Source organism: Thrips palmi, unplaced genomic scaffold, assembly GCF_012932325.1.
Source record: "Thrips palmi isolate BJ-2018 unplaced genomic scaffold, TpBJ-2018v1 HiC_scaffold_15, whole genome shotgun sequence".
Taxonomy (NCBI): domain Eukaryota; kingdom Metazoa; phylum Arthropoda; class Insecta; order Thysanoptera; family Thripidae; genus Thrips; species Thrips palmi.
The window spans coordinates 8060810-8076932 of NW_023144624.1; the positions used below are offsets into that span (position 1 = coordinate 8060810).

A 16123-nucleotide genomic window follows, 5' to 3' on the forward strand; every position below is an offset into this window, starting at 1 on the left:
AGGGGAGGGGTGGGGGAATCATACAGCGAGCGCGCAGATTTCCATTGATAGGCCGACGACGAGCGCGACGAGCACGCCGCCGGTGTTTCTGATTCTTTTTCCGAGGCGGGCCGACGAGGCGCGAACGAGGCCCCCGACGACGGCCAGCGAGAAGCCAACGGTCGGCGCGCGGAGGCAGTTGGAGGGAAGGGCCTCGCGGACAGTCTCGGAAGGATGTCGTCCTCCAGGAGTCCGAGTAGTGCCGCGAGCTGGCCGTCGGCGCGGTGCCTCCGTCTGCCTCCGTCTGCCTTCGCCTTCCTCGTGACGCAACGCCCATTCTCGCGGCCACGCACTGCACCGGCTGGTCCGGCTGGTGCGGCTGGTCCGCCCGGTTGGTCCAGAGCAGGGTGGCGTGGCGGCGTGGCGGCGTGGCCCAGATGACCGACCAGCGGCCACCCTATCCCTGTCGGAGAGCCAAACACGCGCACATCGAGGCGGTTACGCCGGCAGGCCGCATCGCATCTCGGACTCTCTCGGACCGCCACCGCCGCGGCTCATCGGGGAGGCAGGGTGCCGACGGGAGCGCGAGATCGGATCGACCCGTTTCACAAGCAGCGAGCAGCGGGCTGCAGGGGTTACGATGACAATCCACAGGGAGGCGGCACGGCACGGCGCGGTGCCGCGGCTCTGTTTATTAGTGGCGAGGACGCAACGCGTTGCGCGGGCCGCCTGGGCCGACCGCGTGGCCGCGTAGGGAAACACGGGGGTCGTCGCGCCGGGCGGCGAGGCGAGCGGCGGGCGCGCCGCGGAGTGCAGTGTGCCAGACAATGGGCGCAATATCGGCGGGCCGGGGCGCGGCGCCGGCAGCGCTAACGTGGACACGCCCACGCCGTCATCGCGGAACCCCGCCAGGCCGGCCGTGCTGGCCGTGCTGGCCGTGCTGGCCCGGCGGTGCAGCGGGGCGACGGGACATGCAGAGTGCAGCAGCCAAACAGGGCGCTCGCCGCCACACCGCCGCACCGACCGGCATCACAAAAATCACTTTCTAATATTATATCACCGGCTGCCGCCTCGCCTCGCGGGCCCGCCCCACCAGGCCCGCCCCGCCCCCCGCCGCCGCCGCGCTGGGCCGCCGCTGACCGCACCCGCCCGCAAGGTTAGGCCCGCCGCTCCGCGCGCTGTGTTCGGGGTGCTCGGCCACGGCCCACCCCACACACGCGCTTGGACTCTGGACACGTTGGCGGACATTTGCAAGAACGTAGCTTCTTTTCGGGCAGGCGAAACCTCCCGCCAAAACACAGAGGGAAACAAACCCGTCTCCGGTGAGGACATCCAGAGAGCTTTGAGTAAGATAATTGTGTGCGAGTCTGGCCGGCCGGACCAAGCCGGCGCGACCACAAGCGAGGCGGAGCAAGGCGGGGTGGAAAAGTACCGCAGTTCCATCATTATACACCGGGCAGCCTCAGCCAGCCTCAGCATGCCGGTGATGCCTGTCCCCGGGACTACAGACTACAGACTACAGGCCGGCCAGGCCGGGACCCCTCGACCCTCGGCCGGCCGACCAATCAAGTTTTTTCCGAGTGTTTGTTTTGGTTGGTGTGCGCGCGCGCAGTTTTTGTGTGCGAAGTACCCGTGTGTTCCTTTTGCAAAAGGCCCGATCGAGCGCGACTTGGAAGTCGACGCTTCCCCATTGTGCTGTGCAGCTTCCGATGGGAATAATAGAAGTCGCCGCCGCCGAGGAGCAGGCGAGGCCAGCCACGCGCTCGTCTCGTCTCGCAGCCTTCGCGAATCTGTCGGAAAAAGGAGACAGTGCCCGTGGGGACGTGTGAGCCGGGCCCGGCCGGGCCGCGTGCCAGGCAGGGGCAGCCCCTCGGCCAGCCAAACTATTTCCGACGTCCGCTTCTAATTGCCGGTGGAGGATCATCGGCGGCCTCACCGGCGTGGCGTGGCGTGCGGGCCGCCGCGGTCACCTCTTCCAGCGCCGGGCCGTCGGGCCATCCCGTCCCCGTCAGCCAGAGGTCGCCGCGGCCGGGCCGGGCGGCAGCAGGGGACACACGCGGACACGCAGACAAGTCGACGCCCTCCAGCACGTCGTACCGGGAGGACACCAGCGCTCCGCCGCTCCACCACGCAGTCCGCGCGGGAGGCTGTGATGCGGCCGCCCAGGCCCGCCGAACCGCAGTGTAGTCGCCTTCCGCCCTTCACCGGGGCCATCCTCGGCGGCCTGGAGAAAAAGGTGCGGTCTGGGGCCCTGCTGGGGTCCTGCTGGGCCCTGATGGGGACCGCGGGGGGCGCCGTGCTTGGCCGTGCCGCGGAGCCCTCGGCTGGCGGCGGCGTCGCGGTGGAGCGGCCGATTACGAAAACTTGTGCCCTGGCCGCCGGGGCCGCCGCCGCGACGGAGAGAGAAAGGAAGCTGAAGTTCATAGGTAACGCGGTGCACGGCGCGCCACCCGCCGCCCGCCCCGGGATGCACCTAAGCGCACCGAGAGTACCAACCGAGAGCGAGGTCACCCGGCCAGCGTCAGCAACGAGCAGCCTGGTTTGTGGGGGGCAGAGCTGCAGCTAGGGGTCCGTCGTCGTCGTCGTCATAGTGGTCCAAGCACCAACCCTTCCTCAGCAAAACCAAGGCGCCGCGGTTCGGCCGCTGAGACCACATGACGGGGCCCTAAGAAGTAAGCACCCGAGAGGATGAATGGGGTCGCCTTAAAGTGTCGGTGCGATGTGTGCCGTGGCGTTATGCGGCCTTACGTCACGCAGCGCGACCCGGGACCCGGCCCCGCGGCCCGGGGGCTCCTTCCGGGCCTTCCCCGGGCAGGCCGCCGAGCCCTGCAGAGTGCAGGCAGGCCGTTCCAGGCCGTTCCAGGCGTTCCAGGCCGGTCTGACGGGGCGGACTGGTGTCGGCAAGTGGGCCGGAAGACCGACCGACCCGGCTCGGTCGAACGCAGCGTCGCAGCGTCGCAGCGGCACTCCCTGCAAAGCGTCCGCGGCTACCTTCGTGCGCCGTCCAAAGAAACGGCCCGAAGCAGCAGGCTCATGCCGGACTGCTCTTTCGCCGCGGTCTCTCTCACACTGTAGTGCTGAGCGTGGGCATGGGAGATCGACAGCGACGACGGAGCTGTCCGGACTGAGAGCGGTGCACGGTCTCAATAAACGCGACAGAGGCGAACCGTCGGGTCGGAGGACGGCGCGGTCTCGCGGTCCGCGGCTCGCACACATAATATTTGCGCAGCGCTCGCACCGTCGGCCTGTTGGCCCGTCGGCCTGTTGGCGCGACACTGCCTACAGGCGTGCCCAGTGGGCCCACCCCACAGTCCACAGGCACTGCGTAAGACTTTGGCGCAACGCATGATGCACGCGGTCATGAGCGCGGCCTGCGCGGCTCCAGCGAGCCAACCAGCCAGCGAGCGGCCCATCCGGTTTTTATGTCCATTCCATTCCGGCCGGCGCTCGCGGCGCTCATTGGGACGCCAGCAGACTGCTTCCGAGCGGCGTGATCGTCGCTCTGTCTCTCTCGCACTCACGGGGCGTCGCGTGTGGGTGCGAGAGAGACAGAGCGACGAAAACGACTCGCGGAATCAGTCCGCCGGCCGGGCCGACCCGGAAGCCGATCGGAACGGAAGGGCTGCTGCTGTCGCACTCGCACCGGCCGGGCCTCGGGCCGGGCGCGCCGCCGCGTGGGAGAGAGAGGGAGGAGGAGAGAGGAAGGCGGCGCGTAACGCGTAATTGGAGCCAGCCAGTGTGTAAACGCAGCCTGTGCGATCGCCCGGCCCGGCCAGCCCGCCAGGCACAGCGTAACACGCCGACAGCCATGCCATGCGGCGGCGTCGGGACATGCAGCGATCGGGACGGCGGCGACCCTGCTCCGGCTAACAAGAGTCGTTTTTCGGCGCTGTCTCACTCGCACTCTCAGGTTGTGAGAGACAGAGGGACGAAAACGACTCTCCGAATCAGTCTGCTGGAGCCTGGAGCCGGCGGGAGCAGGAAATAGACGGGCGCAGAAAACACTTTTGAGCGAATAATACGAATAATGCCGCGCCGGCGGACGGGGCGGGGAGCAGCTCTGCTGTCCGCTTCCTGGATGGATGTGCCCCGACAGATTGGTGCTCCTTTGGAAAAAGGAGCAGGAACGAGATGCTGGTTCCCAATGCCAAGGCAGGGCGGAGCCGCGGAGGAGCCTCGCCGGCCAGATACCAGACGAAAGTGATTAAGAAGGAATACGCAATGAAGAGCGTGTAAAAAGTAGAAAAGGAAAAGAAAAAGTGGACGGGGCGACCTTTGTGATGCGAGGCGAGTCGCCGAGTCGGCAGGGGGGTCGCCTTGACCTCGCGGCGAGCCTCGCGCTCCCCAAGGACTCCGTGCACCTGTCTGAAGGGAGACTGACGTCTCGCTGACGGCCCTCGTCTCGCGTCACACAGATGGCCGCGGCGCCGCGGCCACGCAGATCAGGTACTAGATGGCTAGATGGCGCTCGCAGGCGTTGGGCAAGTCACCGCCTTGCGAAAGCTCTCACTGGTGTGGTGGCGCAGCGCGGTGCAGCGCGGCGGCAGTGTTCTAATTTACCGCAAATATCACTTGGCGATGCACGTGCACACTTGCGTCGTTCCAGCGAAACGCGATAACTAAGACTTGCGGCGTCCGGAGTCCAGAGATTGCGTTAGGAGGCGGGGAAAAGTAAAGCGTTTACTGGAACCCCTTGACCGCAAGACGCCGCGAGCGGTGCCCGCGGTATCGGGGCAAGTTCACTGCACGGCACTGCACTGCAGGCCGACTCGGCGCGGTGCTTCGATGCCGCGTTCGATGCCCTGTCTCGCTCGCTCACCATCGGGATGCTCCGCCAGCGCGAGAGAGAAGGCAGTCTGAACCAGCCTGCCGGACTGGGCTTGGTCGCGACAGTCCGTTATGGTTGCGGTGCGGATCGCCTCCACGGCCAGCCCGGCCCTCGGCCCGGCCCTCGGCCCGGCCGGCAGAGACACGGACACACAGACACAGTGCCGCTGTGCCGCTGATCTGCCCTGATTATGGCACGTATGGTCACGTCTTCGGAACAGTAATCGAATCGTTGCGTCCCGTTGCTCCCCCCCCCCTCCCGCTTTCCTTGCGTCACGCCACTTTGCTGCTGGCCGAGTATACACGACCAGCATCCCGTCGTCCCGGTCAGCGCCATGGACATGGAGGGCAGGAGGCAGGACGAGGACGGACGGCGTGCACGCGTGATGTGGCGCAGTGGGCCGCCGCCTTGGCTTGGCTGCCGCCATCCGCGTCGTCGTCGGCCTCGGGGCGGGGCGGCGGGGCCAATCCGGCCAGTCTCGGTGACACGCACGGCGTCGGGCAGGCCGTCGGACACCGCGATGCGACAGTCATTCACACCTGTGTCGCGTCGTCGCGTCCAGCGACTCGAGTGCGCGACGCGCGTGCGGTACGCGTGGCGTGCGTGGCGTGCGCGGCCGCGGGTCACGGCAGTCCGTTCGCAGTGCCTTGCTCTGGATACGCCATACCAGCCGTACGCCATCGTCGCAGTGCCAATAAACGTTGCGTTCGCGGCAAACTCACGCACGCGGCGTCGCGGCGGCCCGGCTCGCCAAAGTCACGCGAGCGGCACGCGAGCGGCACGCGAAAGCCGGTCGCCAGAGCCTCCTGGGAATGGGACGAACGGCGTCAGGCTAAATCGCTTGGTCGATACAGTGTGTCGTGCCGCGCCGCCGCCGTGCCAGTGGGGTGTCGTGGGGTGCCGTGGCCATCCTGCGATGGCCGTCGAGTAGGACCGCCGGGACCAGCCTATCGCCGTGCACATCAACATGCCAATAGTTTTTATTGTTTCCAGAACCAAGCCAGCCCATCCGTAGGTCGAGGAATGCCCTTCAGCGGCCCCATCAGTAGTCAATAGTATAGGGCGGCTCCTTTTCGGAAAGGGGTAGGGTGGGGACCGCATGTATGAGTGTAGGTACACGTGTGTGATTAGTGAGCACGCGCGCGCGCGCGTGTGTGTGTGTGCACGTAGCTCGGCGTGTATGATGCCTATTTGCCCGCGCGTGCGTGCTGACACGTATCTGTGCGGCCTTGCTTTGCCGTTTTATGCAGGCCTGGCCGTTAGCACGGACTTTTCGATCGCTAACGACGGCGGCACGGCGGCGGCACGGCGCCGTCCACGAAATGCATCGCTAGATGTGACTGGCGCTGTCATATAGAGAATGATACCGGCGTCCTGCCAGTGTCGCGCCCTGCTCCCTGCCTGGGAAATGAGGGTGGCATTGACGTCTGTCGATGCGGTCTCGTCTCGTCGCGTTTTCGGTATCACCATCGTCCGGCGACGCCCGAAATTGCTCGAAGCGATCCGGCGGAAGGAACGCTCTTGGCAGAAAAATGAATGTTCTCGGCCGGAACAAGTGCTCTTAGGCCGAAGAAGTGCTTTTGGCGGAAAATACTCTCGGGACGCGAAGTCGCGGCCACAAACAGGGACGCGAGCTGCGAGGCTGCGTCCAGCCCGGTCCAGCCAGCCAGGAGGCGGGAAGGAGCAGGGAACAGAAACACTACGTCTTTTGAAAAATGACCGGGCCGCCATGCTGGCCGACCTGACGTGCCGGACACTGCAGCACCGACGGCCCCCTCGCCACTCATTACCAGAACAAACAAAACGCGAGCGTGTGCAGACTGCCGAGACCGACTCCGAGACCGACTCCGAAACCAAAACCTCGGCAGAGACGAGGAGGAAGATGTGGAAAGTCACCCCGGCACGTGACCGGGCGACAAGCCGGGCGACGACGCCGAGCCGGAGGGTGGCCAGGCAGCAGCTCGATGTCCTGTCCTGTCCACAGCGCTTTCGACGCTCTGTCTCTCTCGCACACCTGCGGGACGCCCCAGGACGAGTGCGATGGAGAGAGACGAAAGCAGAGTTCGGAATGAGAAGGCAGGCCTCCGCCGCCACCGCGGCCTCTGTGCGTCAGCGTCACGGTCGCAGTCCGGCGGGTCCGGCGTCACCGAGGAGGACGCGGCCCAGACGGACGGACGGGCTCGGTGCGTCACGTCGTTGTCGCGTTGCCAAATGACGCGGGGCCGCGCCGCTGCAGCGGCTTTCGTCGCTCCGTCTCTCTCGCGCCCACGGAACGAGCCGCAGGCCGCAGGGGAGCGAGAGAGACGGAGCGACGAAGCGCTGTGACACTGACTCTCGACTCTCGCGTGCGGTGATTAGGGCGCAGTGCGTGGCCTTGGCCGACGCCTTGGCCGCGGGCACCGCCAGGGCACCGCCAGGGCACCGCGTGGCCGTCGCGGGGTGCGGAGCGAGCGGAGCATTCCGGCGGTTTGGGACAAACAGCACCAGCGGCTCCAGCGACACCGGTCACACGCCGGCCGAGAGCAAGAAACGGCGACCAGAACGAGAAACGAAGCGAAGCCCCGTCCCCGGACTGGCTGGGCGGGCCGGGCTGGCCTAGGGAGCTGTGAGGCCGAATCGGTATGCGCATCGGGTCTTTGGAGCCGGCCACCCGCCAGCCACCGCCAGCCACCGCCAGCCCGCTCGCCGGCCGCAGAGACAGTGTTGCCAACCCGCGGGCGCAGAGCGACTAGCTAAACCGCAAGCCGATGAGCCAACCCTGCGAGAACATTACGACGAACTTTAAACTTTAAAAATTAGAGGCCGTTTAATCATTTGTTTTCCTAGATAAAAATGTTCCCCAGAATGGCGAATGAGTAGTTGAACCCGTTCCAAACGCGTTCGGCTGGACTGGGGACGTCAAAACCCTCCAAATGCAACATTTCTCTGCTTTCCATACCCCACGCGGCGCGCGGCAAGTGCAGGGCGGCGCTACTCCGCGCGGCGGAGACTGCGGCCGTGGTTCCAGACTCCGCCGCGCAGAGAGCGCCACTCGCTGCTCCAGCAGGGGCCTAAGTAGCGACGGCGCGGGGTAGGGCGGCCCGGCGGCCTGGCAGCCAGCGACGGGCCTGCCGCGTGTAATGGTGCGCGTGCCCTGCCATTTAGGAGGCGGCACTAAAACGCGCTTCTTTTAAACTAGTTTAATAAACTGTACGAAAGCGGCGGCAGAGCGGGGAGGGGGCTCACCTCTAATGAAAACAGAAACTGCGGATGCAGTGTTGTCGAACGAGGTCGGCGAGGCACCATGATGACAGGCCGCTGAGTCAGGCAGCCGAGTCAGCGCACGTCGGCGCACAACGGTCTCGGATCAACGGCCGACGTTTGTGTCGTCTGCCGACGCCTCTAGTTTTCGCCCGGCCCGAGACCTGGCCGAGACGCGAGAGGTGTGGTGTAGAAAGCATTACCGCGGAACGTGGCCGGTGTGCAGAGTGCAGAGGTGCAGAGCGTGCAGAGCCAGAGGGTTGCTGGCAGTTGGAGGACGCGGGCCGGGCCGAGGCAGGCCGAGGCCGGCCGCCCGACAGGCAGGCAACCCCAGCGCCGCGGTGCGTGGAGCGCGAAGTGTGGCCTACCTCCACGGCGTTCGGCGCGCCCCCTCCACCAGCCCTCTAGGCTGGCCGGGCTGCCGGGCAGCAGGTGGCGCGAGGCGTGCCGGCGACGTGTCGGGCATGTGAATCTGAATGTGCAGTGCATGTACAGCCACTTCTCGCAATGTGATGTTGTGATCCTCGGGGGATAAGGCCGCACTACGTCACCGCGCGCGGCACGACCCGCTCCGGAGCTTTGGGCAGATGCGTCCTTGCGATAGCCCAAGCGAGTGTCGTCTGCTGCGCAATCCCACTATGGAAATATCCAGATTTGGCCGCGTTGCGTTTGCGTTGCGTTTGCGTTCCGCGTGCAGCAAACGGCGTCCCAGAGGGGGAGGCCTGGCCGCGCCACCCTGGCCGCCGCCACCCTCCTCCGCAGTCTCCGCAGTGCTCGGCGTGCTCACCCCAGGCGACGAGCCGGCGGATGATGGCCCGGCGCTCCTTGCGCCGCATCTCGGCCGCGGCCCTGGCGGGCATGGGCCTCATCCTGGGGGCGGCGGTCGGCGCCGCGGCCACGGCGGGCAGGTGGGAGTGCACCATGGCACGGCGCGTCGTTCAGTAATCCCCCGGCGGCCGTTGCCGCACGAGCGCGGCGCGCCCTCGGTGAATCCGGACGACCCGGCGGCTAGAAGGACGGCACCCTCGCGGGGCTCCGCGAAGCACCTGCACGCCAATCACACGGGTGCCGCGGACGCCGCGGACGGTCACTAACTGACTGGCCGGGCCGGCTGTCCGAAAGAAGGGCACGGACTGCGCGGCGGGTCCACGCGGCGGGTCCACGCGGCGCCACTGTCAGCGCGGTGCCACCGGACGCCCGGCCGACGTGCATGCGAGCAGCGTGGCCACCGCCGCCACCGCGGCCACCTCCACCGCGCCCCGGTCCGGTGGTGCTGGACCATCTTCCTCGATCCACTCTCATTAGACCGTCTGTGCGAACGCAAACGCGGACGCCCTGCCAGGGAAAGGGGCCGCTGGTGCGTGGGCCGTGGCCGTGGGCCTGCGTGCGCACAACACGCCGAGGCACGCGTCGGCAACGCCGGCAACGCCCACCCACACCCGCACGGTGCGGCGCCCTGCAGGCCCTGCAGGCCCTGCAGACCTGCCCAAAATGATTGCGGTTGCGCGCGAGGTACCCGGGCTGAGCCAGGCTGCGCTCGCACTGGGCCGCCACGTGCATTCCCACGACACCCACATGACGGACTAATGACTGGCACGCGGAAGAAGACGGACAGGACAAGCAGACAGGCAATCAGACGAGCAGACAGACATTCAGGCGGGCAGACAGACGGACAGACGGACTGACAGACAAACCGTCAGTGGGACAGGCGAAAGACTCCGCTGTTGCTTCGGTTCCAATCGGTCGCGCATCTCGTGGACATGATGGCCACCATTGTGGAGGGCCGGCCAATGGCACACCAGCACAAGGCCGCGGGGCCGCGGGGCAGGCGGGGCGAGCAACGTCATCATGACGCCTGGATGTGCGGACGCGGCATGAGGCAGGAGGCAGCGATGCCGGTACGCCGGTACTACACGCGAACGGCGTCACGCGGCGCCACGCGGCGCGGCCAGCGGCCAGCGGGCACCATCAGCGAGCGGGCTTGCGTTTCAAGGAGAGGTCGCGGGCCATGGAATATTCGTACGGAAACGTACTGAGAGAAAAAACCTTCGGACCAACTGCCGCGGCAGCAGCACTGTGGAAGTGCAGGCAGTGTGGTGGCGGCGGGAGATAGCCACCGTGCACCCTCCCTTGATCCAGCTGGCCTGGCTGGCCTGGCTGGCCCTGGTGGGGAGGAGTGCTGAAGGGGTCGCGGGGAAGAGCGCGGCCCTTAGGGCTGTGTGCGCCAGCTGGGGCCCGGCCCGGCCCGCCACCGCCCCGCCCTTTGGACCTACAAAGGTATCGGCTCCCCTCCCCCACCGTGTGTGCCCGCCGAGCGCCCTGCTACACTTTACCGACTCAAATACCGACCGCTCCCGATTTTACAGTGCACTTGGGCGGTTCATTGTTTTTCAGGGCCTTTGTGCGCCCCTGTGTGGCTCCGTGCGGACCCTGTGGGGCAGCAGGGCGTAGGGCGTAGGGCCCCGGATGCATGCCTCCCCCTTCTCCCCGGACCGCACCGCAGCACCGCGCAGCCGCATCCTTTGATTCCCCCCGCCTTCCGATACACCTTCGGCCTCCACGTGCGCCGGCTGCCCCACAAAAGGCCCAGAGGCCCGCTGCCCCTGTTCCTGCGCCCCCTCCTGCACCCCACGACGCTCTCGGCCAGGCTCCGCTCCTCCGCCGTCGCTCCTCGTTCCCCTACAAGCAGGTCCACCGGCAGGCCGACCTGCGGGGGCGGGCCTCGCTGCCGCCCCGCGCCGCCCCACGCCGCCCCGCGCCCTGCGGCTCTAAAAGCCACAAATTACATTTTGAGCGCGGCCGCCTGTCCGCCTGTTCGGGCCAAGTCGCGGCGGGGCGGCGCGGCGTTCTGCAGAGCGCGGCGTGCGGTTGACAGGGTGCAGTCGCCGGGTCGCGGATACCGCTCGGCCTCCCTCGGCCTCGACGCACACACGGCCACACGGCCCAACAAAGTTGCCCAGCCACTTGCGGGCCTGCGGCGGAACGAAATGGAACGAGATTACTAGAGGGCGGAAAGAAAATGAATCGCGGACACAAACACGAGAAAAGTGTACAGGAGGGGCTGTGGTGGCTCCAAGCGGCTACCCTCCCCCTTCCTTCCCGATATTTTCACCTGCCACTCGCCGCCCCCTTCCGCGGCCCACTCTCGGTGATTGAAAAGGCAGGGCGGCGGGGCGCCCTCAACTATCAGTGAATCAGGACGGTGTCCCCAGCGGTGCCCTGCCCCGCCATGCCCTGCCCCGCCATGCCCTGCCCCGCCATGCCCTGCCCTGCTCTGTCCGGCCGAGCCCTGCCGTGCCCTGCATTGCCCTGCCGTCCCCTGCCGTGCTGGCCCGGGGGGAGAGAAGGAAAATATGGCGCGGCGAAGGGGAGGGAACTGGAAACTGACCCCGCTCGGTACTGCGCGCGCCGCGCTGCGCCGCGCTGCGCGAGGTCCAGGTCGGCTGGCCGCCCGGACACCGGCTCGCCACGGTCCGGCTTGGCGCTCGGCTCGGCCGCCAATCAAGATTTATGACGCAGAGTTGCAGCGCGCCCTCTAATTATTTTAGTGGTGCGGAGCGTGGAGAGGTCGGGTCACTGGACGGGCCGGGCGGGGGCGCGTAGTGGCGTCGAAGGGTGGCGATCTGGACCTTTCTCTTTTGCATGCCCTTGTGAGTGTGAGGGGTGTGATTAACCACCTTGGTTTCGGAGCAGTAATACCACAAAGTTGGTCAAAACGTTGACAAACGACTTAAAATCGTGATTCGGACGGACATTGGACGGCCACTGCGTCCTATCCTACCCAAGCCGGTTGATCGTTCCCCCTCGACGGGCGCTGACCTCTGGACCTTTCTTTCGAATGCCCTTGTGAGGGCGTGTGATTGATTTTCCGCCTCGATTTCAGAGCACTAATGGCGCGAAGCGCGAAGTTGGTTAAAACGTCGACAAATGTCTAGCTGCTGCGTGTTTGCGTCAAGCCACGAATCAGTATTCTCCCTGCACGCCGGGCAGGTCGGGCAGGCCGAGCCCCTGCGACGTAGGCAGCACGACCTGCGGGCCGACACGCCTCTTCGGCGGGTTGCCTACCCGGCGATCCGCAGGCGTTCGGCCTCGAGGTCGACGGGTCGGAGCGTTGGGTCTGAGCGTTGGGTCTGAGCGTTGGGTCGGAGCGTTGGGTCTGAGCGTTGGGTCTGAGCGTTGGGTCTGAGCGTTGGGTCTGAGCGTTGGGTCTGAGCGTTGGGTCTGAGCGTTGGGTCTGAGCGTTGGGTCTGAGCGTTGGGTCTGAGCGTTGGGTCTGAGCGTTGGGTCTGAGCGTTGGGTCTGAGCGTTGGGTCTGAGCGGTCTGAGCGTTGGGTCTGAGCGTTGGGTCTGAGCGTTGGGTCTGAGCGCTGGGTCTGAGCGCCGAGTCTGAGCGTTGGGTCTGAGCGTTGGGTCGGAGCAGATAGCAGGCTCCTCTCCTTCCGCCTCGCCTCGCGTGTTCGCCGATCAATCTTCGTCCGATCCGGCGAGCCGAGCCTGCGAGACTGCGAGACGGCGGCACTGCGGTTGGGGTAATCATGGCCTCATACAGTGGCGGGCCGACGACACCACAGCCGCAAACGACACGCCAAGCAGCGCCGTGTCTGTGCGTGTACGTGTGTAGAGTATGTGTGTGAGAGAGTATGTGTGCGTGTGTGTGAGTATGTGAGCACTCACGCTTCTTTTTCGGTGACGTCCGTGAGACGGGCCCTAGGGCCAGCGCGTTCCGCGGCGGCCCGCGCCCTTGATCCACGCTGGGCGACGCTGGGCCCGGTGGGGTGTGGCGGGCGCCGCGAGCACGGCGGGGGCCTCGGTCTCGGTGGCCGCGAGGCGCGAGATGGCCCGCCGGCGTGCTGGCCAAATGAACGAAATGAACCGCGCGGGGCGGCCATCTGCCGCGGGTCAAAGGGGGCCCCGTTAATGAGCCGCCACTCAGCAACACCCGTGAGAAAAAAGTGAGTGTCAGTCTCTTTGAGGCTTTGAGGCCCCACGCCGTAATGAGAGAGGGCTGCGGCTGATACGCTCTTATTAAAGCAATTTTCGGGGGATTATCCGGCGGACCGGCCCGCAGCCCGCAGCGCGCACGCAGATACGTCTTGATAACCCGACAGCCGGGGCTGCGCCTTGCCGCGCCTTGCCGCCGCCCGGCAGGGCACGCCGATTTAACAGTGCGGCCCCGTTTCCGCCTCCTCTAATTTCGGCGCTGCTGCTGTTTCTGCGGCGGGGGCGGCGGATCGTAACGGCGAAAGTGTCACGCGGAGCCTCGCCTCGACTATTGCCTCTACGACTCCCTCATCTCCGAGGCTCCGCGGGGCACGTCCAAAAACGCGGCCTGCTTCGGCTGCCGACGCGACGACGCGGGCGGAAGCGGTGGGGCGTTCGGAGAGGCACTGCGATGACGCCCACCCGTCAGCCGCGGTGCGACAAACAGACACACAGGCAGGCAGACAGGCAGGCAGACAGGCAGGCAGAACATCACCACGCGGCGGCGCCACGCAGCGAGCGCAGTCGCACTGTCGCACCGCCGGTAGCGCACGCCTCACTGATTATACACCTGCTGCAAAAGTTCAGTGTCGCTTTCTCGTTTTCACCGCAGGGCACGGCACCGCACCGCGCGGCGCAGCCAGCACGGCAGTCTCTCATCTGCGATTTGAAATCCCCGCCGCCGCCCAGCCAGCACAGCGCAGCACAGCGAGCTGGAACGCCGCCACAGCCGCGCCAGCCGCGCCCCGCCCATGGAAGGTCATCAAAGTAATGCATTCTGCTCGTCCTGGCTCGTTCCCGCCCGCCCCCGCCGCCGAGCGGCTGTGTTGCGGTGCTCCTAAATTTGGTGCACGCACGTCCTCGGCGTCCTCGGCGTCCCCGCCGCCCCCGGCTGGCGGCCAAAAGCACCAAAAGCGCCAAAAGCAAGCCGGCGGCAATAAGCCAGGCCCGTTTGCCAAACCGCGGGGCTGCTGGGCCATGGAGCTGCGGGGCCATGGGGCCATGGAGCCGTGGGGCCATGGGGCCATCGTGGCGCTGGACAGGGCGCGGGCGGCGAGGCAGTGTGCAGCTAATCGCCTTGTCGGCCCTATTGGCGAGGCGACCCGACCGGGCAGGGAGCAGCAGGCCGACGACACCAGGACCGCGACGACCAGGACGCCACCGCCACGAACTTGCGGCGACCTTGTTTCTGTTTTTGTTTTCCTTCCGATCCGCGCATCGCGCGTATAGGCTATCCGTCGTCCTCTGCGCGGGGCGGGGCGGCGCGGCGCGGGGTGGGCCGGTCCAAGGGAACTGGCAGGGCCATCACGGGTCCCCGGCCAGAGCAACTTTGGCCATTCCTTACCTCGGCCTAGCCATTCCCTGCCGCGCCCTGCCATCCCGGCCGCGACAACTTTTCAACGCGAGGCTCAATGGAACGGGTGGGCGTCGCGACGATGATATTCGGGACTGGCAAAGAAAGTGGCTATAAAACACGCGGGGGTGGCGGTGGGGGTGGAGGGGGTGGGGGAAGGGGGTTGGGATAATGTGGTGGCCTTTTCCACCCGCCGACTGGGCCGGCATTAATGCGTGCAAACAGTGGCAGCGGCGTCCCACCACCCCACCGCCGCCCCGCCGACACCGAGCCGAAGGCAAGGCGTCTGTAAAACATTCCCCTCTCCACGGAGGCGTCGGCGCGCGCGGACCGCGACGCCGCGACGGCAGGCGGCACGGCGCTGTCTGTCGGTGCTGTCGGTGCCGCGTCGCGTCGCGGTATCACTGCAGGGAGGGACCGTTTCTGGTCCGGTGGATCTATTCGCCGAACGCGATTGCACCAAACGTGTCGTGTGGAGTTGGAAAGGGGGAGGGGGGGGGGGCGTACCTGCGAGCGGCGAGGCTGGCGTGGCGCGGCGCGCGCGGTGGAGCGTGCAGCGCGCCACTCATTCCGTCTTATTTTATACCGCACTTGCCTCGCGGCCGGGCAGCGCCGGGCAGCGCGCCGTCGGTGAATAAGACGGTAAATCATTGAGGTTCGACCGGCGGGGCGCCGGCCGGATGGCGGTCGGCGCGCGGCCGCACAGACTCCCGCGAGGCCCTAATCAGTATCGGGCAACAGCAGCAGCAACAGCCGAACCAGAGGCCAGCCGAAGCCCATAAATCGAGAGCCTTTCGCTTCCAGAGCGGACCGGACCAAGGCGGTGCACCATGGTGTCGGGGTGGGGGTGGGGAGGCCGGCCAGTCCCCGCAAAGAAAGTGCGAGGCACTGCACCGGCTGCACTGCACCGGGAGGCGGACGCGGACTCTCTCGCACTCCTCAGGCCGCAGAGGTGCGAGAGAGACAGCGGTGAAGTGCGTACTGTCCGGCTCTAGCGCGATGGACGGTCTCGTAGTGAACGCGACAAGGCTTTGACCACCGCTAGATTGGACGCAGTGGCCGCAAAAAGGCAGCAACCAGTGGATTTTTAGACAGTGTGACAATTTGGCGGAGTCAACCACCCGAGCGGGAACGAACTACTGAAAATTTAAATACACCAATTTATTCTGAAACTCGATGAATAACAGACATTCTATTGCCGGTTTTCAAAAGAATCCTTTTTTTCCCGCAGGGTGCTCTGTGCACGACGACGACGCAGTATGTTTGAACGGACCGTGACCACCGCGACGGCCAGACGGCGACCCTGCAGTCCGTGCACTCCGCGCGCCGTGGCGTGTCCACAGCACACACCACTATTGAGGAGCGCGGCGAGCGCGGCGGCGGGGCTTTCACTCCCGCTCCAGCGGCTCCAGCGGCTCCAGCGCGCAGCCACACAAAGCCAGAACCAATTCCAGGAACTAGTTTCGCGGGGCGATACGGTGCATTCCAGGCCGGTCTAGTTCCCTCTGGTTCCCTAGTTCCGGCAGCGGCGTCCTGCGGGGGGAGGGCTGTGTGTGTTTGCGTGCGTGCATGTGGACACAGATCCGCGGGGATGATAATGACTTACCACAACACTTTTTATTGCTTTTGGCCATGGCTCCGGCGTATCCCTCAAATCCGCATGAATGAACCTGAAACAGAGAGAATGGCGCTTTCATCACTCTGCGCTGGCTGCTGTGGTCCGATGCGAATAACGAGGCGAT

The 16123-nt window shown here is 66.1% G+C and overlaps 1 protein-coding gene across 1 annotated transcript in view; it reads right to left on the bottom strand.

Annotated features, from left to right (window-relative positions):
* Window positions 1–16123, bottom strand: part of LOC117641343 (scavenger receptor class B member 1) — a 51938-nt gene that overhangs the window by 27113 nt on the left and 8702 nt on the right. Inside the window, exon 2 of the mRNA XM_034378581.1 lies at window positions 15988–16051. Within this exon, the coding sequence (XP_034234472.1) occupies window positions 15988–16015 (28 nt within the window). The 5' untranslated portion in view covers window positions 16016–16051. The remainder of the gene's footprint in view (window positions 1–15987; window positions 16052–16123) is intronic.